Source organism: Limulus polyphemus, unplaced genomic scaffold (assembly GCF_000517525.1).
Source record: "Limulus polyphemus unplaced genomic scaffold, Limulus_polyphemus-2.1.2 Scaffold4750, whole genome shotgun sequence".
Taxonomy (NCBI): domain Eukaryota; kingdom Metazoa; phylum Arthropoda; class Merostomata; order Xiphosura; family Limulidae; genus Limulus; species Limulus polyphemus.
Genome location: NW_013670360.1, coordinates 24,071 through 48,698, shown reverse-complemented (window position 1 = coordinate 48,698; position 24,628 = coordinate 24,071). Strand labels below are relative to the sequence as shown.

At 31.7% G+C, this 24,628-nt stretch overlaps 1 protein-coding gene across 1 annotated transcript in view; it reads right to left on the bottom strand.

The window, feature by feature from the left end:
* LOC106471638 (vam6/Vps39-like protein) overlaps positions 1-24,628 on the bottom strand; it is a 68,090-nt gene that overhangs the window by 22,863 nt on the left and 20,599 nt on the right. Inside the window, exons 9-16 of the mRNA XM_013932253.2 lie at positions 21,068-21,160; positions 20,452-20,629; positions 20,131-20,263; positions 19,368-19,485; positions 10,306-10,435; positions 9,952-10,094; positions 3,610-3,738; positions 959-1,100 (exon numbers count right to left, since the gene is read on the bottom strand). Of these exons, the coding sequence (XP_013787707.1) occupies positions 959-1,100; positions 3,610-3,738; positions 9,952-10,094; positions 10,306-10,435; positions 19,368-19,485; positions 20,131-20,263; positions 20,452-20,629; positions 21,068-21,160 (1,066 nt within the window). The remainder of the gene's footprint in view (positions 1-958; positions 1,101-3,609; positions 3,739-9,951; positions 10,095-10,305; positions 10,436-19,367; positions 19,486-20,130; positions 20,264-20,451; positions 20,630-21,067; positions 21,161-24,628) is intronic.

Sequence of the window (24,628 nt, the reverse complement as noted above, 5' to 3'; positions counted from 1 at the left end):
CATTTCGATGCTCCTCTTGACAGCCCTTTTTGTCCTCTCCAATGGACCAGGATGACCTGGACGCTGCTCAGTTGTTTCTTTGCCATGTTTCCTGAACTGCACGATTATTTTGTTGACTGTCGAAAGTGGGATTCCCAAATTCTGCGAAATTTGCCACTGACTTATTCCACCATCTGCTTTACCAAATATCCTTCCTCTAACAAAATCTGCCAATTTGAGAGAACATTGAGTTCTAGGCATGTTGTAGCACAAGATAATTAGTGTGTGTGGACCATTTTCATTTATATAGTGCTCTGTGAACACAAATTAGTTACCATAAATCAGTTAAATGATGAAAAATTAGGTGTCTATTTACTTGTGACCACTCAGTGTATAATAAATAGTAAACTTGTTGAGAGAAACTGATACAAAGATACTGAAAAAAAAAAACTTCAAAAGAGCACAAAAACATCACAATACAAGCACTGCCAAATGAGAAGTGATAGGTTGGTAGAAGTGAACAGAAGGAGTAAAATACATCAGGAGAGTGTGTTACACTTCTATTGGTGGAGGGTTGTCATATAATGATTTACATGCTAGATGCAGTTGAACCATTTGATTGTAAGGTATATGGGAGCCTATGGTTTGTGGCATGCAAAAAATAATTTTTGCATATACAGGACAACACTGAACGAGAATAGCCATTTATGTTGGAAGGGGTAACGTACCGTATCGGAATCCCTACATACAAACAATGAGGCACTTAAGTGCCTACTTAAAATCTACCACACACACAATACATATGCACATACACAAACACACACATATACAGACAGAAGCATTTAAGTACATACTTAAAACTTGTAACATATTTACTTATACTGGCTGAAAACAAAGGCAAATATGTTCATTTTATTCTAGCCTGAATGAAAAGTTTCCAAATTTAAAATAATTCCAACCATGAAATAAATAGACAGACCTTTCTTATGTAGTCCTTTTCTTTCATACAAAATAATAAGTTCACTGTACTTGTGACTTTTCTTTAAAGCTCTCTCCGACTCTTCCACATGACAGTGATTATCATTCAATCGAAGAAGAGAGGCAACTAGCGCATCATTGGTCTAAGAACAAAACAGATGTTTCTCATTTGGAAAACAAGAATTATTATTTCTATACTTGTTTGTCTAAATAGTAATGATAAACACATTTCTAAAGCTATTTTAGCTCAACACACTTTACTAAAAATGTATTTACACAATGAATTAAAAGAAAGAATGAAAAATTCAGAAGTTTTGGAATAATGAAACATAAGATAGAATAAAAAAATTGTAAAAGAGATCTTAGTTTTTTCTCATTAACTCTCTCAACATGTGGTTGGTCGAATTGACCGACCTCGTAACCACTTAGTATTCATTATAGTTTTCACACTATAACTGTTAATACAGTACATGTATCTTCACAAGATCTGACAGACTTCTAGTAAACATTACATGCCATTTGAACATAAATAATCAGCTATTTTAATGAAGTATTTTTACAAAAGATTTGTCTGTTAATATATCAAAGTCTTTTGATATATATATATATATATATAAATACTTTTCTTTGTCTCAAAAATTTCAAATTTCATTTGTGTAACCTCCTAAAGAAGTATAAAACTTCATATTTTATCTGTTATTACCTCTACTGTAGCAATATATTTGATTTTCAGCCAGTAGACAAATCATCAAAGTGTAACAAAAACTTATAAAATCAGAAATAAAATGAACAGCTGTGCCCTTTTTTCTATATTATTGGTTATGAATTTTTAAAGTACTTCTCTTGAAAGTTTGAAATACTAAACATTTCACATTTATTTTCTGTGTTCATTTTACTATCAATGAATGAAGTAGAAATACACTGAAAATAAAGCTACAAATCACTGCTTGTGTCATTAGACTGCTTACGTGACACCATAATATGAAACTCTCATCAAGAGCAACAAAGCATGGGTGAAGAAATGAGCCGACTTGATCCCTACTCCAAGAACACAATGTGGAATTTATTAACTTATGTATCTTACAGCGTTTAAAAGGAAAATTCTACAGAATAATAATACTGCACTTTAAATCTGTGAACATGTTTATTATATGGTTTGGAGCCAATCCAATAAACATCACAAGTGTTTGAGTATTGGTCATACTTCTGGTATGTTTGGGATTTAGCATTATACCATACAGGCATACAAAGATATTATTTGTGTACATAGTTATAAAATCCTTTTCCCTTTCAAACTTATTCATCAACCAATAAATACTATTTGTTCACAAATGCATAAATTTTAGTTATTTTTATTAAACCCAGAATAATAAATAAAGAAAACTTTGAAAAACAATGATTTCAAGTACTTACAGTGTTACGAAATTTTGTGCTCATTCATATACATGCTAAGCCTCACCATAAGCCTTGTTTATTCTTCTGAGTGGAGGGTGAAGATATATAAATTTTTGTAGTCTTCAAGTATAAATTTTAGAAGACAAAATAATTATCAATGTACTATATTAATGCACACAAAACCCCTGTAATTTATCTGGGTTTCTAAACAAGCTATATATAACTTCAAAAAATTTCATCTGTTCAGAGCAACAACTTAAGCCATCACACTTCAACAGTTATGGTGAAATTTACAAACAACTGTCAGACTTACGTACACAGGAAACTGATATTTCTCTTGGTAGCAAACACTTAGTTAAAAGAAGTAGGTGGACTGGGGCTAGACAAAAGGTTTCAAAATAATGGGAGGAGCCACCCTACTAGATTGACTATATTGAAATCTCAGCAAATTAAAGAACTAACAAACTAACAGGGCAGTAATTTAGGTTTTATATCAAACAAGCCCAAAATGGGCTTGAGAGACAACCGGGGGAACTCAGAAACTGTTGTTTCTCTTCAGCAAATTAAAGAGGTGGGAGGTTCTTATTTTATATTCTAGTTTGTCAATATCTCAAAATCGAGTTTCAGTTTCTAATTCATTAACCATTATACACGTTGAATGGTAGGTGTAATAAAACATAAACTGAGCAATAATACAATGAGGTGCTGTGTGACAAACAAAAATTGACATTTAGCATTTTTTTTTTGTTTCCTTTTAAATTAAGAAATTAAAATTTATATAATATTAAAATTTGAATTATAAACTGCATTTTTGATGCCAATTCCATTAACATAAGTAAAGTTATTAAATAAAATTTTGAAAATAACTAAAATGTTATGACATGCACTCTTTAACCTGCCTGCAGTGAAAGGATTAACAATTTTACCTCATAACACCCTCCATGTGATGTTTTATTCACTTATTTCTAGTGTGCATTGACAGCACATCTGTTATTTATCCCTCCAGAATCTCAAAAAGCACTTTCTTCCATTAACTAAACACCTAATGTTAGAGTCATAAAACCTTTGAATGATTTTTCTTTTTATTAGGCTTATGCTTAGATATTTGTTTAGAAACTACACAAACTCTGCATAGGTTGACTACATTTACAATAACTTTACTTAATTCTGAAATTCCAGTCACATCTATTTATATACACACACATCAAACAATGAACAATAAGAAAATTTTCATATGATTCATCTACTAAATCTTACCTCCAAGTAACACTTCAAAAGTGTTGTGTCAATGATCTGATGAAGTTGCCTCTTCGAAAGCATGGTTTTACTACCTTGAATGATACCAATATTTGGAAAGTACTTGTCTCCAACTAACAAATGACGTACCTGTTTAGATTATAAAAATTTTTCTTGCTAGGATACAAAAAAAAATTTAATTTTTTAGTTTTGTCCAAAAACGTTTTAGGGCAAAGCTCTATAGCTTGAGAGTAAAATTTCTTTGCAATTTCTATTTTATCGAGGAGAGGTGTCATAATTCGTAAAGAATAGTTTTTGTTAACTTTGTGTCCTGTTCTCTACAAAGATGAAACTGGACTGACAAAAATGTGCACTGAATAAAGGAAAGTATTTTCAATAAGGATCTAAAATATTCTCTCAAAACAGAAAAAAAGGTAAATGTAAAGAAACTTCTCTAGTTATAGAGCCTTGCTCTAAAAAATTTTCTTGGACAGAAAATACTGTGAAATAAAGACAAAATTGTTTTATTTCTCTTGTTATATTTACAAGATCATTTCAAGTTATACCATTTTTTTACACACAAAACTCATCAAAAAAAGTATAAATACTATAATCCTTCTTAAATACTGTACCATTTGGCCAGAATTACATATAAAACTATAGCATCTTATCACACACAGAAAAACCTTTCGTTTATTTTCAGTAGTTGAATTCAAAACCTGTAACTGTATTGTCATTTAAGTTCGTCAAATAGTTGGTCATCTATAACAGAATTTTACAATAATAATTGTTCATGTTTTAAACAAAGAACAAAATTAAAAGTTCACAAATCATATAGTGCATTATCCAAAGTTTGCAATAACTGTGATCTTAATTCTGATCATTACCTTGCCACTCCAGCCAGAAGCAAGATGCTACAAACACTGAACAACTAGAAGGTGATACAATTCTATAAATACTCATTTCTAAGCACACATACACGTGTATACTTTCCTTAGGAGTCTGGGGCAATATATTTTTCTATCACTAGAAATTTCCATCAGAATAAAATATTTTTGCCAATATTGCTCTTGCAAAGGTACTGTTTTTATATCACAAGGAAATGAAGTCAGTAAAAATAAATTTAATGCAATATTTAATAAAAACTTTAATGAATTATATGTTACTAAAGGCAATTTAGTAGCAGAATTTAACAATATGAATAAAACCTTGAATTATGTTAATTAGTGGGAACTAGTTGGAAAATTGTTTCTGTATTTATGATCCACATTTGTCTTTTAATAACATTTTATTAACATAAGAACCTAAATCTGTCATGAACAAGTTAACATATAACAAAAACTCTATTAAGTACATTATATTAAGACAATATTATCAAAATAAACAAAGCCCTACTAGCCTCAACAATTTAAAATGTAACAAGGAAAACCTATTCAGTACCATTACATTACCTTAAGACAAGATTATCAGACTGAAAAAAGTCAAAGATTATCTGACTAAACACAACCCTATTGTCCAGAAAAAGGTAAAGGTAACAAATAGCTTATTTAAAAAAAAAAAAAAGCGATTCAACAATAAGCATGATTTTGTTGTCCACCATTCCTTTTCCAATATTTAACAGGTACCTATGCAAAATGGTCAGAGATCTCAAAAGCATGTTTGACATAAGGAAGAATTTAAAAGTATTTTCACTGATGCTTTTCTCAGTTTTACACTATTCACATTTCAGGCAGTTTATTATAAAAATTGCAACTTAAAAGATATAGCTGCTAGCACCCAGAACAATTCTCATCAGTTAAATTACATAGTTCACAACCTAAAAGACATTGGTACTAGCTTCCAGAACAATTCCCAGCAGTTTATTATACATTTCACAACACAAATTGTATAGTTGTCAGAATCCATATCAATCCCCAGCATTTTATTACACAGTTCATAACCTAAAAGGTATAGTTAATAAAATTTGGAACAATTCCAACAGTTAATTATAAAAATTGCAACTTTAAAGATATAACTGTTATGACCCAGAACAATTTACATCAAATTGTTATATATTTCACAACTTAAAAGGTATAGTTGCTAGTATCCACAACAATTAATACTATTTTTATATAGTTCACAACCCACAAAGTATAAATGTTAGCATACACAAGAATTACTACCAGTGTGTTACACAGTTTACAATATAAAAGGTAAAGACAGTAACATTTAGAACAATTTCCAGCAGTTTATTACATGAATAACAACCTAAAAAGTAGTTATTAATCAGAATAATCCATAACAATATGTTATATAGTTCACACCTGAAAAGATATAGATGCTAGCATGCAGAAAGCTCCCCAACAGTTTGTTATATAGTTCAATTTACAATTGTTGTTAACATCCATAACATTCCCCAGCATTTTATAATATAATTCACAACTCATAGAGTATAGATGTTAGCACCCAGGACAATTCCCAGCACTGTATTATACAGTACCAACTCAAAATGTATAGATAAACATCCAGAACAGTTCAAGATTCTATTATGCAGTTCACAAACCTAAAAGGTACAGATGGTAGCACCCAGAACAATACCCAGCATTTTATTACAGAGTCCACTACTCCAAATGTAGAGATGCTAATATCCTGTACAGTTACCAGCAGATTAGCGTATAGTTCACAACTCAAAAGATAAAGTTGCTAGCACCCAGAACAATTGGAACAGTTTATTATATAAATCACAACTTAAAAACGTTCATTTTCTAGCATGCAGAACAATCCATAACAGTTTATTACATATCTCACACCTCAAAAGGTACAGATGTCAGCATCCAGAACAGTTCAAGATTTTATTACATTGTTCACAACCTAAAATTCATAAATGCTAGCACTCCACCAAGAATGATTCACAGCAATTATATACTTCACAACTCAAAATGTATAATTGTTAGCATCCATAACAATACCAGCATTTTACTATACAAGTCACAATCTAAAAGGTATCGATATTAGCACCCAGAACAGTTCCCAGTAGTTTATTATACAGTTCAAAACACAACATATATAGTCCTTATTGTCTATAACAACCCCTAGAATTTCATTATATTATTCACACTCTTAGATATAGATGTTAGCATCACACCCAGAACAATCCACAGCAATATATTATTAGTTCACAACTCAAAAAGCATAAATTTCAGTACCAAGAACATTTTCCAGCAATCCATTATACAGTACACAATTCAAACGATATATATTACTAGCACCCAGAACAATTCCCAGCATTTTACAACACATAGTTCATCACACAAAATGTATAGTTGTTAGCTTGCATAACAATCAGCAGCATAATATAATATAGATCACAACTTAAAAGGTACAGATGGTAGCACCCAGAACAATTCCCAGCATTTTACAACACATAGTTCATCACACAAAATGTATAGTTGTTAGCTTGCATAACAATCAGCAGCATTATATAATATAGATCACAACTTAAAAGGTACAGATGGTAGCACCCAGAACATTTCCCAGCATTTTACAATACATAGTTCATCACACAAAATGTATAGTTATTAGCTTGCATAACAATCAGCAGCATTATATAATATAGTTCACAACTTAAAAGGTACAGATGGTAGCACCCAGAACATTTCCCAGCATTTTTTTTAAACAGTTCCAACTCCAAATATATAGTTGCTAGCACACAGTACAATCCACGGATAGAACCCAAAACAATTCCCAGCATCTTATTAAGAGGTCTATAACTCAAAAAGTATAAATACTACCACCAAAAACATTTCCTAGAGGCAAAATGTATAATTCTAACACGCAGAAAAATTTATATTTCACAACCTAAAACTCATATGAAGCATTTGTGTAATTTTGAGGCACTTTACGCTATTTTCAAATGCTTCAAGAATTAAGAAATATAACTTTATAAAATTACATGTATGATACACATACATGTAATATGAAGAAAAGTAGTACACACTATAATGAAAGCACAAGTGAAGTTACATAGTGACACTTGACCAAGAAAGGAAATGTACATGTCTAATATAAACTAAGACATATTCCAAGCTTTAATGTAAACCAGTGGTTCATCTTATCTACATTAGCAGTTGCAATTTTAGCAAAGAGAAAGCTATGAGAAGGTTTATGTTAACTTTGTTAAAGACAGGAAACAAATTCTTTTAAAAGACTTGGAAAGGAAACCAGAGACTCTTGGCAGAATTTTGATTGGAAGGAAGATGAGGAGAAATACATGCAAACAGGTAGCCAATTTACAACTGTTGCCTATAACCAATTAATATTGTTTTGTTTGATAAAATAGTGAACATCAACCATTCAGAAAAAGGATGTATTTATAAGACCATCATGTAGAGCTAACTGAATGCTTATAGTTTTAGTCAAAAAGTCAGTCTCCTGGCTCATTACAAGATGTTGCCAAACTTGCTACTTGAAGTGAAAAAGATGTTAGCTGACCCAATAGTGCCGAAACCCAGAAACTCTTTGAAGATGCCTGTCTTAAAAGAAACTACAAATGTCTATTGTTCAAGCTCCATGTACCGTATAAGTAACTATTGCTATCTCTCTTAATCAAATAGCATAGTTACGAAATGAATATAAATTGTTACTATGAAGGAAGGAAGGAAAATTAAACAGTGTCTGAGCATATATCAATTGATGTTATAATTGATAATTTATTTGTTGTAGTAAGGTATTTAATGAGTATTATTGTAAGTTTAATCGAAAAACAGTTACCTGCTCAGGCTGAAGAATTTAGTAATTTGAACAGTGAGGTTTTTCAAGATATCTTTGGTAATTTCAATGTAGATGAGTATCTTAATATATTGAATTAAAGTGTTATTATTATTTTGCGTCTCAGTCTTAGAATCAATTTATAGTCTAACTATAAATTTCCTCAAGTACACTCCACTCATGACTATATACCTGGATTCAAAAGAAATCCATTTGTAACTGGATTTAAGTCAAACTCCAATGATTAGCCTACACAGCTTCCTGTTATACATAATTGTTAGTACGCTGAACAATTCCAGTTATTTATATAATTCAAAACTTAAAATGTGTGCCAAATCGGGCTATCTGCTGTGTCTGCAAAGGTAAATTAAACCCCTGATTTTAGCATTGTAAATCCTTAGATTTACCACTGTGTCAACAGGATACAACTCAAAATGTACAGATGCTAACATCTAGAACAATTACTAGCATTTTATTATATATTGCACATTCAAGAGTTACAATTCCTAGCACTAAGAACAATTATCTGCATTTTATCATATAGTTCACAACCTAAAAGGTATAGCTGCTAGCATCCAGAACACAATTCCCTACATTACATCTTGCAAAACTCAAAAATCATAGATGTTACCATCTAGAGTAATTTTAAGCATTTTATTATACAATTCAGAACTCAATAAATAAAGCTGCTATTACTCCACCCAGAACAATTCAAAGCAGTTTATTATATTTCACAACTAAAAAGGTATAGTTCCTAGCACCCCACAAAGAAATATCTATAGAAATTTATTATAAAGTTCAGAATTCAAAAGATATAGTTGCTAGCATTTACCCAGGACAATGTACAGCATTTTATTATATAGGTATAGATGCTAGCTCCCAGAACAATCTCCATAGCAGTTTATTATAAAGTCCACAATTTTAAGGGTATAGTTTTAGCATCCAGAACAAATTTTGCTTTAATAGTTTCTTCAAGATAGAAACATCTACAAAAACTAAAGATAGTCAATCACATGCTAGTCAAAAGGATGGAATTAAAACTATCACTTACAGATACCAAAGATAAACAATCAAACATTAGACATTACTATCACCTACAGATACTGAAGATCGGCAATGAAACACTGGTTAAAAAGATTAACCAGGTAAACTAAAACTAAAAACAAATTAAATATTGAAACAATAAAATAATGTTTTAACTCCATTTGGTAACAGTGTATTAATTACATTTTGTATATTTTTACATTCTATCACAAGTAACACCTGGTAAGAAACATAAAAAACAATTCTGTCCAAAAGAACCTTAATTAATAATTTTACATGAAGCACATACTGCTGTCTTTCTGATGCCCTTTCAATGCAGAGAAGACAAGAAACTTACAAAACCACTGTTCATACTGCACTAATACTAGTGGATAATTTGAATAATAATGTTAAAAAAAAACATCATCCACATGCATCAAAGACATGAGAAAATATGATATGCTGATAACTTTTAAATAAAAAAAGTTCTATTATTAGTTCTAAAGCAAAATGTGATGTTTGTGAAAGAAAAAAATGAACTTCTTTTTTTTTTTTTATTGTGATTAAACTTAACTAACAAAAAGATATGTAAACCTGCAGAAGGTATTCTGTTAGAGCAAATAAACCATTTTCCAGATCATTGCCACGCAACTCTGGTAAGGCATTTGGATATTCCAAGGTGCTTCGAAAGTACTCAGGTAACAGATCAGGAAACAAACCAATCACATGAGATGGATCTATAGAAAGAAAAAAAAGTATTTCTGTTTCCTAACTATGTGTATTTAAAAAAAAGTATTGCACATGGCAATCAAATTACAGAAGCAAATAAAAATTATGTAACAAAAATACCTAAGCAGGTGTGAAAAAAAAAAGATTACATAAATAATAGTAACAAAACACTAACACTTCAATGCTTGATGTAAAAAAAAACAACAAATGACATCCTACCTGTTCCAAGTTTCAAAAAGATATCCATTGATTCCTTAAATTCTCTATTGCAAAACAGATCAAAAGCATACAAATTCTGAATGTACTGAACACACTGCTGTTTTTCTTCCTCTTCATCATCTGTCATCCCCTGTACGTATAACAAACTTTATGAATGCTTGTCCAAATCAAGGTGTATGAAATAATTTTTCTCTTTAAATAAGTAGTCATTTATCATATATGAAGTAATATTATGTACTACACCATGAGCAACAGGATACAGCAGTCATGTTAATCCATTATGTGTATCATAACATTAAGTACATGTAAATACCAGAGGACATATATATTAGGGCAGTACACATATATAAGGTAAAAAAGGAAAAGGAACAAATGAGAGTTCCTAATGCATCTTTTCATTCCTTATATGAAAACAGACCCCAGACTGAACTTTCAACTAAATACATCAATATTTAAGGGTGGTGCAAATTTGAAGAAATTTGTCACAAGTTTACTTCTCCAGTTAATTTTCTTAATTACCCTTTGTTTATCAATTGACAAACAATAATACTGTTGCATGATCTCATAAGTTTGTTATAATATTATGTACTTTATTTCATAATTCAATTTAAGCAGTTCACATGCAGTTTCTAGATTTAAAAGGTAGCAATCCAGCATCATGCCAGATGATGTTACAGTTTTTCAATTGTTGATTGGTTGTGGTCTTAAGGCGTGATGTTTCCAGGCGTAACAGTTTTAGGCTTTGAATGACACATTTCTCTCCAGACAACTGAGCTGTGTAGATATTCCTCATTTTGTAAAAGTTAGTCCCTCTCTCCGTTACCATAATTTTAAAAAATTATGCATGGTGTTAGGTGTTCTATTTGTACCATTTCAGTAAAGAGATTTATTATAAGTAATTATTGTTTAGAATTCTATAAACTGGATGTGATTCATCAAGTATATTGATATTAAATTAACTATTAAATTAAAGTTATTTTTTAATTAACACTGGCATATCCCCAAATCAGTTTTAAAATAACCTAGAATTTTTGATATCATGAGCACTGGGTAGAGGCTTTAGTTATTAAGCACGAAGCCATAATAATATGCAGTCAGAGCAAGGATTAATAACTCCTTTAAGCTCTACCTTTGTTTACGTCCTTAGGTCATGGCGACTCTGAAGACGAGAAGCACTTCTGATGCTTGGTTAGTGGGGAATCTAATCTTTATCTCATGTGCTCGAGACCTTTTTTTAAAGTGTTTGTTTCACCATGTAGAACAGAAGAAGACATTCTTAGAAAGCTATGATCTGGCTGTGGAAGTAGCTTTTGTTTATTGGCAAAAAGCCAGGACACCGACAATAACTCACGACTATGCAGTATTAAAGCTAGAAAAGTTGATGGCAGAGTATAAAGTCCTGAAAAAGAGCAAGAACCAGCCACAAAAAGTTTACTGCATGAAGGAGAACACCTGTTGCAGAGATTTAAATAAATTATTCAACATTTCTCACACAAAGACAAAGTTAAAAATGAATAAAATAACAATTTCTAGATATGCAGAAAGAAGATTTAAGTAGTTCAAGCTTTGGAAGTGTTGACAAGCTCCTCATTCAGAAAGAGATTAGGAAGAGGAAACAGGACTTAAAAGAAAAATGCATGGATAGAAAAAACATCAGAACAGGATGCTTCTGCACTAATTTTGATTTAATCAATTAGTTCTGTCTGGTCCTCTGGATCTGGCTCAGACACAACTGCTGACAAAGATTTAGCATTCAAGCCACCCAACACATCTGGCACCCAAAGTCCTTGTCTCACCAAGCAGTGTAGAAAAGTTCTGTCCTCAGAAGTATTTTGTCCTTAGATCAAATGAACATGAAGGACAGAAAGGCAATATTTGTCCTCAGTGCTGCTGTTCAATCTCTTGGACACAATTTGAAGGATGTTGAACTCCCAAGAAGTTCTGTCAAATGCACTTGCCATACAAATCAGGAAGATATTGCTAAAAGAGATCAAGAAACTTTATCTCCATATCCTTCCCTTGTATTTCATTGGGATGTAAAGCTTCCTGACATCATTCATGGGTTAGAGAAGATTGATCAGATTGCTATTGCTGTGACTGGAGCTGGAGAAGAGAAGCTCCTGGGAGTGTCAAGAATCTCCCATAACACTTGGGAAGCAATGAGATATCACTTGAGGAATTTATTTCGATACAACTACATCAAACATGGTCTCAAGAGTGGTGCTTATGTCTTGATCAAACAAGCTCTGAAAAGAAATCTTGTTTGGATTGCCTTTTGACACTATATATTTAAAATTATGCTTTCAATAGCATTTGCCAGGACTTTTAGTCCATCGAGTGGACCAGAAATCGGTCTGTTTACGAGATTCCAAGCACAATGAGCATCACTTAACAAATCTCAGTTCAGGGCTGCCAATGATGATGAAGATATTCACCTTCTCTTTATCAGCACAAGGAAACAGGAAAGGGACAATGCAATACTTTACTTAAATAAGATGTTACAAATGAAATCATATCCCAGAGATGATTATGAAGAACTTTTGAAGTTTTCACTTATGTTTCTAAGAGAAAAGGCTCCCTCTGAAGTGATGTTCAGAACTCCTGGAACATATCATCATGCATACTGGATGGCTAAAGCCATATATACTATCAAAATATTTCTCTTTCGAGAACAGTTCAAGCTGACTGACCAAAAAATCAAGGGCTTGACACAAGCATGTCTTTTTAATAGCCATGGTCTACATTCCCTTCTGGAATAAAGCTCCAATAGCAACAGCTGCACCCTTCAATGACCTCAGCATGTCGTTAAAGTTATTTGCATATCCAGATTGTTCAGTTTCCAATGCCTAAATGGCAGGCTTCAAATGGAATTTATGGTATTTATCAGAAGACTTAGTTGGTTTGGATCTGATTGACGACAGAGTTCAGATAATTACTACATGTAAACAAGAAATGTTGAAGAATCTCAATATTCCAGAGAAGAAATAAAACTTTCATGGGTAGGAATAGCTTTAACATCAAGGCTCCTGTGCAATCCTATGTAATAAAGGATCTTAACACAATCAACATTTTAAAATTAAATGGGAAAGAGAAAGCATAGGCATTCCTGGAGAAAGACCCAGAAGACTGGAAAGGGATTCCAGAATAATAAGAATTGCAGAAGGCAACTGATGGGTTGAAAGTTGAATTACTGTGCAGAGAGAGAAGTATTGCTCTGATTCAAACATTTATCTTTTCTATCACTAAGGATAAAGATCAAAAGCAATACTTTCTCTGCATAGTTAAACTACACTAAAAGACATTTCCAATCCCCAGAAAGGAAACTTGATGTCATAAGTGGTATGATAAATTTTTGTATTACTATTATTATAGTTACATGCTATTCAGATATTGTTGGATATACAAGACTGTTTAGTAGAAAGAGTTGTTTAGTTCATTTGGTGATATAATATTCAATAAATATTTAGTTTTCAAAACAATAGTGTTAAAGTTAATTAATTTAAGGGCAATAGTTGTAACAAATTTCATTACATAACTCAGTAAGAATCTTACGTTGTGTGTGTGTAGTTAAATCATCGTAGTATTGTTACATCATAGTATCTTGTAGTTTGTGGAAAGTTCAAGACCTCAGTTGGATAATGTGCAGATAGAAAAAGTTAGTTACTGAAAGAAAATGTGAAGTTAGTCAGCATGTGAGCAATTAACCATAACGCGCAATTTTTATAGTGTGTTTCCCAGCTGTATTGTAGCAACAGAGATAGGAAGGATAGATAATTTGTCTTGTCAATTGGATTCTAAAGTAACTGAACCAGCCTGTATGGATTTTTAATGAAAAAAAAAAGAACAAAAAAAAAGGTAGTCAGAAAAAGTTAGTGAAAGTGAAGTTAGACTGCGTGATTGTTACTTTAGCTGTAATGGGTGATATTTTAAAGTGAGTTTCACAGTTTAATAGAGATAAGAAGAATAATTTGTCTTATCAATAGGTGTTCTAAGTTAATTGAACCCATCTGTGTGGACTTTGACGAAAAGGAGACAATTATTTAAAGTTTGAGATACAACTGTGGTAACCCACAGGATAACATAAGAGAATTATTTACTGATACTATTGTGACAAGAGTAGAGAAAAATAATTCCTCTTGTCAATTGGATTCTAAAGTAATTGAATCAGCCTGTGCGGACTTTTGACAAGAAAACAGAATTATTTAGTTTTAGATATAATTGTGTTATCCTATAGTGTAAAGAATTCTTTTTTACATACATTTGATTCATTTTGAATATTTTTTTTTGAAGCAAGTGGATTGTGTGCTGTCTGTTTATTGTTTCAATTTATCGCCAATAAGTCACAGACATCTACTGTAGAAGAATCCCGGCCCCTATTCACATGTCAAAACCTGACAGATATGCAGGACACTATTAAAAATTTCCTTCAGTTTGCTAGTGATTTTTTGCAGCTTTGTTTTTGTTACTGAATAAAAACCATAACAACATCTATTTCATTTGCCTTTCCTTATAATATATATAATAATAGTGAAGTGTTCAAGTTGAGACACCTCTAAATATGAAAAATCAATCCAGATTATTATCATTACTATTATTTCCATTCCAATATTGGTAGTGGAATATAGGCAAATATTATGTAAAATAATTTTTCATTTTTATATCTTTGGACCACCCTAATATACAGGCTGTGTGAATCATAAACTTGTGTACCTATAAGTACCAGTGGCCATAGCCAGTTCCAAGCCCAGTTCAAAAAAGAGGAGGGTGGCCATCAGGTTTTGCAACCTCAGCATACAAAACTTGTAAAACAAATATGAAGAAGAATCACTTGGTATGCCATTTAGCTAGGGTATCCCCCACAGGTGACTCACACTGCTATTCCTCTGGGTGGTGTGAAAGTTGACAAGGAGTAGCACAGGACCAGCAAAGGCAGCTAAAGAAGAGATAAGATTCTACATATATTAGCATGGAATGTCAGCATGATGACTGGGAGAAACACTAGAAAGAAGATGAGTAAAGATTGCGTGTGTTCAAGAGACCAAGTGAAGAGGATAGAGTACAAAAGAAATTGGTACAGGTTACAAGCTGTTCTACTCAGGAGGGTCATAATAAAGGAATGAAGTTGGAATTGTGTTAGATACAGAATTCAAGATGAAAATGGTTGAACTAGAGAGAACATCAGACCAACTCATGCATGTAAAGGTGAAAACTCAGGAAGAGCTGCTGAACAGTGACAGGTCATGCTTCATATATAGAATGCCCTGATAAGGAGGACTTTGAAAAGAAACTACATAACATAATTATAGTGATACCAGATAGTGAGGTGTTGATTGTAGGAGCAGACCTCAATGCACACGTAGGAGAAAAAGTGGATGGGTTTGAAGGTTCACATGGGGAGAGAGAGGTTATGAAATAAAAAAGATTGCTAGAAATGGCAGATAGTTCAGATTTGTTCTTCACAAACACCAGGTTCCACAAGAGAGAGAAAAAGGAACACTTCATTACATACAAGAGTAACTAGAACAAGGTGCAAATTGACTGCGTCCTAGTCCAAAGGAGGGGCAGAAAAAAGTTGTTGGATGTAAAGGTGATACCAGAAGAAGCAGTAGCACACCAACATAGAATGTAGATAATGGAGAATAAGAGAAACAATAAGAAGAAAAAGAGGAAAGGGACTGTAAATAATAAGGTGTGGAAATTGGACAAAAACCAAAAGAAGTACAGACAGGCAGTTAAAGAAAGATATAAGAGGTCCAAAAGACTGCCATAAATGTATAGTTACTGGAAAGAACTGAAGAAGTGCCTGATTCAAGTGTCAGAAAACATTTACAACAAAACAAAAAAACATGGATGGACCCAACCAGAAGGAAGCATGGTGGTGGAACAAAGAAGTACAGCAAACCCTCAAGGAAAGGAAAGAAACCTTTATAGAATGCCAGATAAAGAAGGAAGACTCTTCAAAACTAAAGTTAAAAGAGAAAAAAAAGAGAGCAAAAAAGAAGCCAAAGAATTTGGAAGCAGTGGCAAAGAATGAGACAATTAAAAAGCATGTGAAAATATGGAAAACCAAAAGAGGATAAGAAGGTATACAGAATAGCCAAGCAAAGGTAATTGACATAGTGACATCCCAGTGATCGAAGTAATTAAAGACAAAGAAGGGAAGCTCTTGATGAATGAAAAGGAATTAACCCTTTCCAGACAGGTCACAGGTGAAAGGCCATGTCATCGCGTTTCTTTCCTCACATTCAAAATTTTATTGAACTATTATTTCACGAATTTATGTCAATAAGTTTGGTATCAAACTGTACATTATAATTCAAATTTTAGTATTATACATTACTCAATTTCTTAATTTAAAAGTAAATATTAAAAAACACAGTTAAACAACAATTTTTGTGTGTCATGTGGTATACTGAATGCAGCACTGGTTCAAATTAAATGTTTGTGATGTCAAAATACTAAGTCTATAGTTTTGTATGAATTAGGAACTCAAATTAGTGATATTGACAAGTTAGAATATAAAATAAGAACTTCTTATATTTTCTGTTTGCTAAGATATTACTCATGTAATAAATCAAACACTGTAACACCCCACCACCTCTATCCATTTTTAGAAATTCTCCCTTACATATACTTACTTCTATATATGACATGAATAACCAATCAAAAGCTCAGAATGTTCCCCTAGTGGCTTTCTTAGCCATTTTAAATTATTAGGATGCCATCTCTTTCCTTAGAACCAAGATTTCAAGGAGGTAGGTTGTGTCTTTAGTCTGCTCGAAATTGCATATTTTTTAGAGTGAAATACAGCCTAGTTATTAAGCTTGATAAATTGTAGTGGAATTCTAGGGTACTGATATTGTAATTTAAAATTTAAAAATTTATCATTTATTCAATTATTGAACTATATATACAGAACCTAAAATCATATCCTCCACGTGCAAAATTTTAAAAGCAGCAACTGAGTACAAAGGTCGTAACTAGAAGAGATAATTATTTGCTTTACTTTATTTACTGTTCTATGTTTTAAGAAAAACATGATTAAGAACTTATTTCTAAATAGCAATAATCTATATACATGTATAATAATTAAATGTGACTGTATTTTACAAAATACTAGTCTAATAAAGCACAGCCAAGAGAGGTCACTTTGTAAAGACTAAAAGTCAGTTTATATTATTGGATATGGTAACGTGAGTGCATGTGTGCCGTATCATTGTAACTTCTGTATTGTTAGCCAGGCATGGCTGAAAGGTCAATATAATAAAAATAATAAATATATATAAATGTATAATGTTAAGAGATTTAAACTATTTAGTCAAAACATTTATGTTTTTGTGTTATAACTTGTTGTCATTCTAGAATGAGAAGCATAATTTATCTTTATTTCCTAATTTTTTATCAGTCAAATCAACTGAAAAATAACAGATAAAATATAAAGTTTTTATTAAGAAACGTTTGATAATTATCTAGACATTATAAAGATTTTGCATGTAAAATTTGAAAATTTTCTAATGCATAAAAGTATTTTTAATTGTAAAATGAAAATTACTTTGAATGTTGGATACATGCGAGAAAAAAAAAAGGCACGAGAAAAACATTGCTTTACAAACCTTAAGACTTAAGAAGGAAAATTGATATTTTACATATAAAAACATTGTAATGTTTACTGATAATCTTCCAGATTTTGTTAATATCCACTTACTAAATTAAAAGTTATAGCATGAAAACTATAACAAGCACAAATGGTTACAAAGTTGGTCCCAAGGACCGAGCCCATGCTGAAAGAGTTAAAAAAGAGATAGAAACAGTACAAGGAGGAACTATTTAACACCAAAAATGAGGCAGAAACTTTGAGAACACACCACCAATAGCAGGCCCAGCAGGGGGCAAAGAATCAATCAAAAAAGATGAAGAGAGGCAAGGTGGGAGGTCCAAAGATTTTCATTGAGATGGTCAAGGCACTAAGATATGATGTGTATGTTTGGACCCTGTTGAAGCACATCTAGAGGGAAAAGCAGATACCCACAAAATGCAAGAAGATGCTCTTGAGTGTGAAAACTATTGAGGAATAAAACTGTGAAACATCTTTTGACAGTTAAAGAAAAGGTACTGGAAAAGACAATAAGGGAAAACATAGACATCAACAAATACAGTCTGGATTTTGACCTGAGAGAAGACACAACTGACACAACCTTCACTCTGCAACAGTTGCAGGAGAAGTATCTTGAAGAAAACAAGAAGTAATACCATGCATTTTTAGATTTGGAGAAAGTGTATAACATGGTGCCATAAGAATTAATATTCTGGTGCCTCCAAAAGAGAGGAGTGCACCCCTCAAAAAAAAACCTAGTCAGACTAGTGAGAGCCACCTATGAAGGAGCATCAACAATCATGAAGACAGTATAAGGAGAAGAAAAAGTTTGAAGTAAACACTGGACTGCTGCCCACTATTTATCAGTCTTCCACATCTTAAGTAAGGAGTGTCACAAAGGACACCTGTGGGGGCTATTAACTGCCAAAGAAGTACTCTGGACATGACTACATTATGTACACACAAGAATCCTGGACATGTCTCAATACTGTATAGATTATTACCTTATGTACATAAGTACCAGAGGGCATCTACATACTGTGTAGATTATAACATTATTTACATACAAGTACCATATAACATGTCTACATCTTTGTTGATAACAAAATTATGTACATACAAGTACCAGTGGATATGTCTACAGATTACTCATTAAAATAATCTTTGAACCCCATTTCTGTTTAAGCTTTATGCAGCAATATACTGGCTATGGTTGTTTTCTCATGATTAAAACTACAAAAGCAGCAAGACATATTCACTATTCAATTACTAATTGTTTGGAATCTTTTATTCTGGAGAATGATAGTCTACACTAGAGTAAAGAAATTGAAAAGTTTTCAAAATACGAATTCTACAGAACTTAATTTAGGCAGGATATTATCAAAGTAAAGTTTCACTACAGCAAGGTTTTCAAAAAGTCTAGCAGTTTTACAATATAGTAATAAAAGTCACATGCATGAATACATACTGCTAGTTTCAGAGCCAGTTCAAACTGCTTTTGTTTCAACAGCATGGGTATTTGTAATTGTGGGGGCACCACCAGAAGAGTCCAGACATCACAACATGTTGCAATGTAGATATGACCCCTGTATAGAGATGAAAAAGCAATCACAATCAGTTTAAAAATTCCTTAGATTTTATGAAAGCTTTTTTTTTGTTTTGTAACACAAAATTAAACGAGTTATCTGCAGAATGCTCACCATGAGTATGAAACTCACATTTTTAGTGTTATAAGTATTCAAACTTACCTCTGAGCCACTGGTGGGTTCTTTGTGAAATTATGGGTCTTTTTCTCTTATAACATTATATGTTCTCATTTTTCTGTATCAGTGAACAGCTGCTACAAAATGTTATAGTTAAACCTTTTTGGTTCACTTTCCATCAAAAACTAGTTCGTAGAATTAGAGGTACCATAACTTGCTTTTAACAATTACTTCATACATTAATTCCACGGCAACAGAAATAAAATATTTAAAGTATGTGTTTACCATTTTTGTAATTTCATTTAAGCACTTCTCTATAAATTAGGATGAAAATTAAAACAGCCTAAACATCCTAGGATTTGTCTAAATTTCTGCATTGATCACTCACTATCATCATCACCATCTCATACAAAATCATCCCCAAGGGATTTTCTAATCATCATATAGTAGATGTTCAAGAAAGTATTTTGAATTTCTGCCATTTCCTTATTTAAATAATCATAAAATAATAAGCATTCTATTGTATACCTTTTTGATACTGACACAAGCTTTGCTTTTGCAGAATTCTTTAAAGGAAATTCTTGAACCAATTGTCGCGTTTCAATTGTACGAATTTCAATAACAGATGGCAACACACCAATGAGGTACGGTGGATCATGTGCTGTAAAGACAAATATTTACGAGTTTGAAAATAAAACTAAATTTTTGCTTTAAAAAAAAAAATTCCACATATGTACCCTTCAGTTTACAAAAAAGTATTTTATTACTCATAACAAACTTTAAAATTTCTGTTTGTTTTTGTTATATCCTTATAAATAATTACACACACAATCATACATGAAAATATACCTAAACATACAGGAACTTCAGACCAGTGAAGTGGAAATTTCAAGATTGGCTTTGCTTCAGAGTCTAAAAACAGAGTTTGGTCATCCCTACCCAGAGCCAGTTTATTGTCATGAAGAAGAGCAATTAATGGTTCCTGATTTCTACCAGTTGGAAAAATCTCATGCTGGTCCCCTGAAATCTATTTAAATCAATGGAATAAGCAGATGTTTAAATTCAAGCAGCACAAAAGCTATAAAGAACTTTAATTTACAACAAATTAATATGTTGTGTGTTAATTTACATTATCTGTTTTACAAGTATTTTACAATAAATTTACAAAAGTTATAAAGCCGCAATAGGTAAAAATGCACTAAACACATGCTGTGTTCTCACCAACCTAAACCTCTGACACGTCACAATGTTCCCATGACTGTCACAAAATTATGAAGAACTTTATAAATAAAAGAAATATACATACATGAAAAACTAGCATTATAACAAAAGAAAAAATAGAGCAAATTAAAATGTCAAATATAAGAAGGTTATTTCTGAGCACACTGTAATGTTTTAATGGTTCAATAGCATCTACCGTTTGAAGTGGTATTAATCACAAAATTTTCCATTTTCAGCATCATACCTTTATGAGTGTATATTCCGATTTAAATCCCAGACAGAGTGATTCCTGACACCAAACCATTGCCTTGGGAGTGTCTGGTACACAAAGGTCACCCTATCATACATAAGAATACAAACAACCTGATCTGTATTCAACATTATCACATACTACACAGTATTAAAAGACAAGCCATTGACTTTCAGAACTGAAGTTTGGGTTTATAGAAAATACAATATTTTTCATACATCACTTGAAGCTGATTTAGAGGAGTAATTTGCATTATTCAATATAGTATAGCTACAAATGGTTGTTCATGCAAGTACAAGCAAGCATTTCCTGGAAATAATCAATACAGGAATGTGACATTAAGTTTCATTGCTACAGTATTACATGGGAGGTAATACAAGCAAGTCTGTATTTTGCTGTTACAGTATCACATGGAAGGTAATACATGCAAGTCTGTATTTTGCTGTTACAGTATCACATGGAAGGTAATACATGCAAGTCTGTATTTTGCTGTTACAGTATCACATGGAAGGTAATACATGCAAGTCTGTATTTCACAATTACAGTATCACATGGAAGGTAATACATGCAAGTCTGTATTTCACTGTTACAGTATCACATGGAAGGTAATATATGCAAGTCTGTTTTCACTGTTACAGTATCACATGGAAGGTAATACATGCAAGTCTGTATTTTGCTGTTACAGTATCACATGGAAGGTAATACACGCAAGTCTGTATTTCGCTGTTACAGTATCACATGGAAGGTGCTACATGCAAGTCTGTATTTCACTGTTACAGTATCACATGGAAGGTAGACATGCAAGTCTGTATTTCACTGTTACAGTATCACATGGAAGGTACTACATGCAAGTCTGTATTTCACTGTTACAGTATCACATGGAAGGTACTACATGCAAGTCGGTATTTCACTGTTACAGTATCACATGGAAGGTACTACATGCAAGTCTGTATTTTGCTGTTACAATATCACATGGAAGGCAACATATGCAAAACTTTTAGGGCCTTTCCTAAACATGTTGAGGCCAGCAGTTTCACTTAGCTTAAAATATTCTCCATCAGCACAATATTAAAACCAGACAGGTCTTTAATAAATAAAATTGCTCAGCAGTGAGGAATATATATATATATTTTTTATCATAGCATTTGAACATGAAGAAAGATGCTGTATATTGTACATAAACATGAAGCATTAAGGAATTAAATTAATAAACACAGAAATTATATTTTTAAGTTATAAGAATAAAACAGCATTTAACAGTATTTTTCAAGATTATCAATTTCAGTTTGTGAACAGGACCTAATGACTGATGAACAAAATATTTTGACTGGTGCACTTAATATCCAATTACAATTGCTATAAAATGTATCAATGTACAGATCTGTATCTGTCGTCATATTGGAAAACTTCAGATATTAGTAAATCATGAGTCATGAATAAATAATTTTATTTACAGAATATATTGTAATATTTAATGACATTCAGTAAAATCTAATATATAAGGAACCTCTAACATAACTTAAGGTGATCAAACTGTGACTAACTTTATATCAATATTTCAGTAAACTCTTGAGTCTTCAACCCTTAACTCACAGTTGTAACTGTAGTTTACTTTGAGTCACCTTGATAGTTCCACTTAAAATAATAGGTTCAGGCACTGTATTAAAAATAAATATATCACAATATTTTATTCAAATTAATATAAAGTGGTCCAAAAATAAAATATCTTTGCTCAAACTATTGCTCTTAATTCTGAAATGAGAAAAATATATAAAGAATAATAACAGCTCTCACAGTACTCATGATCATAGAAAATTCCATGCCTTTCACAGTACCAAATTAACCCTATCGCAACAGGTCACATGTCAAGGACCATGTCATCGTGTTTGTTGACTTGCATTCAAACTTTATTGAACTACTATTTTATAAATTTATGTCAATAAGTTTGGTATAAAATTGCAGATTATAATTGAAATTTTAGTATTATACATTTGTTAATTTCTTAATTTAAAAGTAAATATTAAAAAAACAAAACACAGCTAAACATCAATTTTTGTGTCACGTGGTATGTTGAATGAAGCACTCATTCAAATTAGATGTTTGTGATGTCAAAATACAAAGTCTGTAGTTTTGTATAAATTAGGAACTCAAACTACTGATACTGACAAGCTAGAATATAAAATAAGAACTTATCTTTTCTATTTGCTAAGATATTGATTATGTAATAAATCAAACACAGTGGTACCCCACCCACCTCTTTCCATTTTTGGAAATGATCCCTTTTATACCTTAACTTCTATATATGACATGAATAACCAATCAAAAGCTCAGAACGTCCCCCTAATGGTTTTCTCAGCCATTTTTAAAGTGTTATTGTGTTAATCTCGTTCTTTTCACAAAAGAATTCAAAAGATAAGGCAAGTCTTTAGTGAGCTCAAAATTTCATATTTCTTTTAGACCCAAATACAAAATATAGCTCAGTTACTATGCTTTATAAATTATAGTGGAATTCTATAATATCAATATAGTAATTAATGATTTTTTGGTTATTTAAAATGTATATATAAAACCTAAAAAAAAATTATTTCGTTTCACATCTTCTATGTGGGAAATTTCATAAGGCTGAACAAGCAGCAAATGAGTACAAAGGTTGTAACTAGAAGATATAATTATTTGCTTTACATATTTAGTTACTGTTCTGTGTTTTAAGAAAAATAAGTTTAAGCCATTATTTGTAAATAGTAATAATGTATATACATATATTATGTATAATAATTGAAATGTGACTGCACTTTAAAATATACTAGTCCACTGAAACACAGTCAAGTCACATCACTTTGTAAAGACTAAAGATCAGTTTCATATTATTGGATATGGTATCATGAGTGCATATGCACCATATCATTGTAACTTTTGTATTGTTAGCCAGGCATGGCTGGAAGGTCAATATAATAAAAATGATAATATAAATGTATAATGTTACGAGATTTCAGTTATTTAGACTAAAAATGTGTTTTTGTGTTATAATATGTTGTCATTCTAGAACAAAAAAAGCATAATATAAATTTATTTCCTAATTTTTTTTATGGTGGGTACAAGGCCAGTTAAATGGATCGACCCCATAGAGTTAAGATAGAGAGATTAACAGAAAAAATATAAAGTTTTATTGAAAACAAATGTTTGAAGTGTGTTTAGGAGGCTTTAGAGATTGCACAAATAATATTTGAAATTTTTGGGATGAACAATAGTTTTTTAGTTATAACATGAAAATCACTTCATACTTGGACTGGTAACGAAACATACTCGATATTTTCACAAACAAATCTATAATAAAAAATACTTCATTAAAAATCTGATTTTTTGTGTAGGAAAAACTTGTAATCTTTACTAAAAGTCTACCAAATTTTGTGAAGATTCACTTACTGCTTTAAATCTTATAGCATAGATATTAATCTTGTGTATATTATACCAAGCCCATCATCTAAGGGTTAATGGTCAATGTAAGTTGGTTGTGACTGTTCACTTTAGTTTTTTTTTTTTTTTTTTTTTAATATA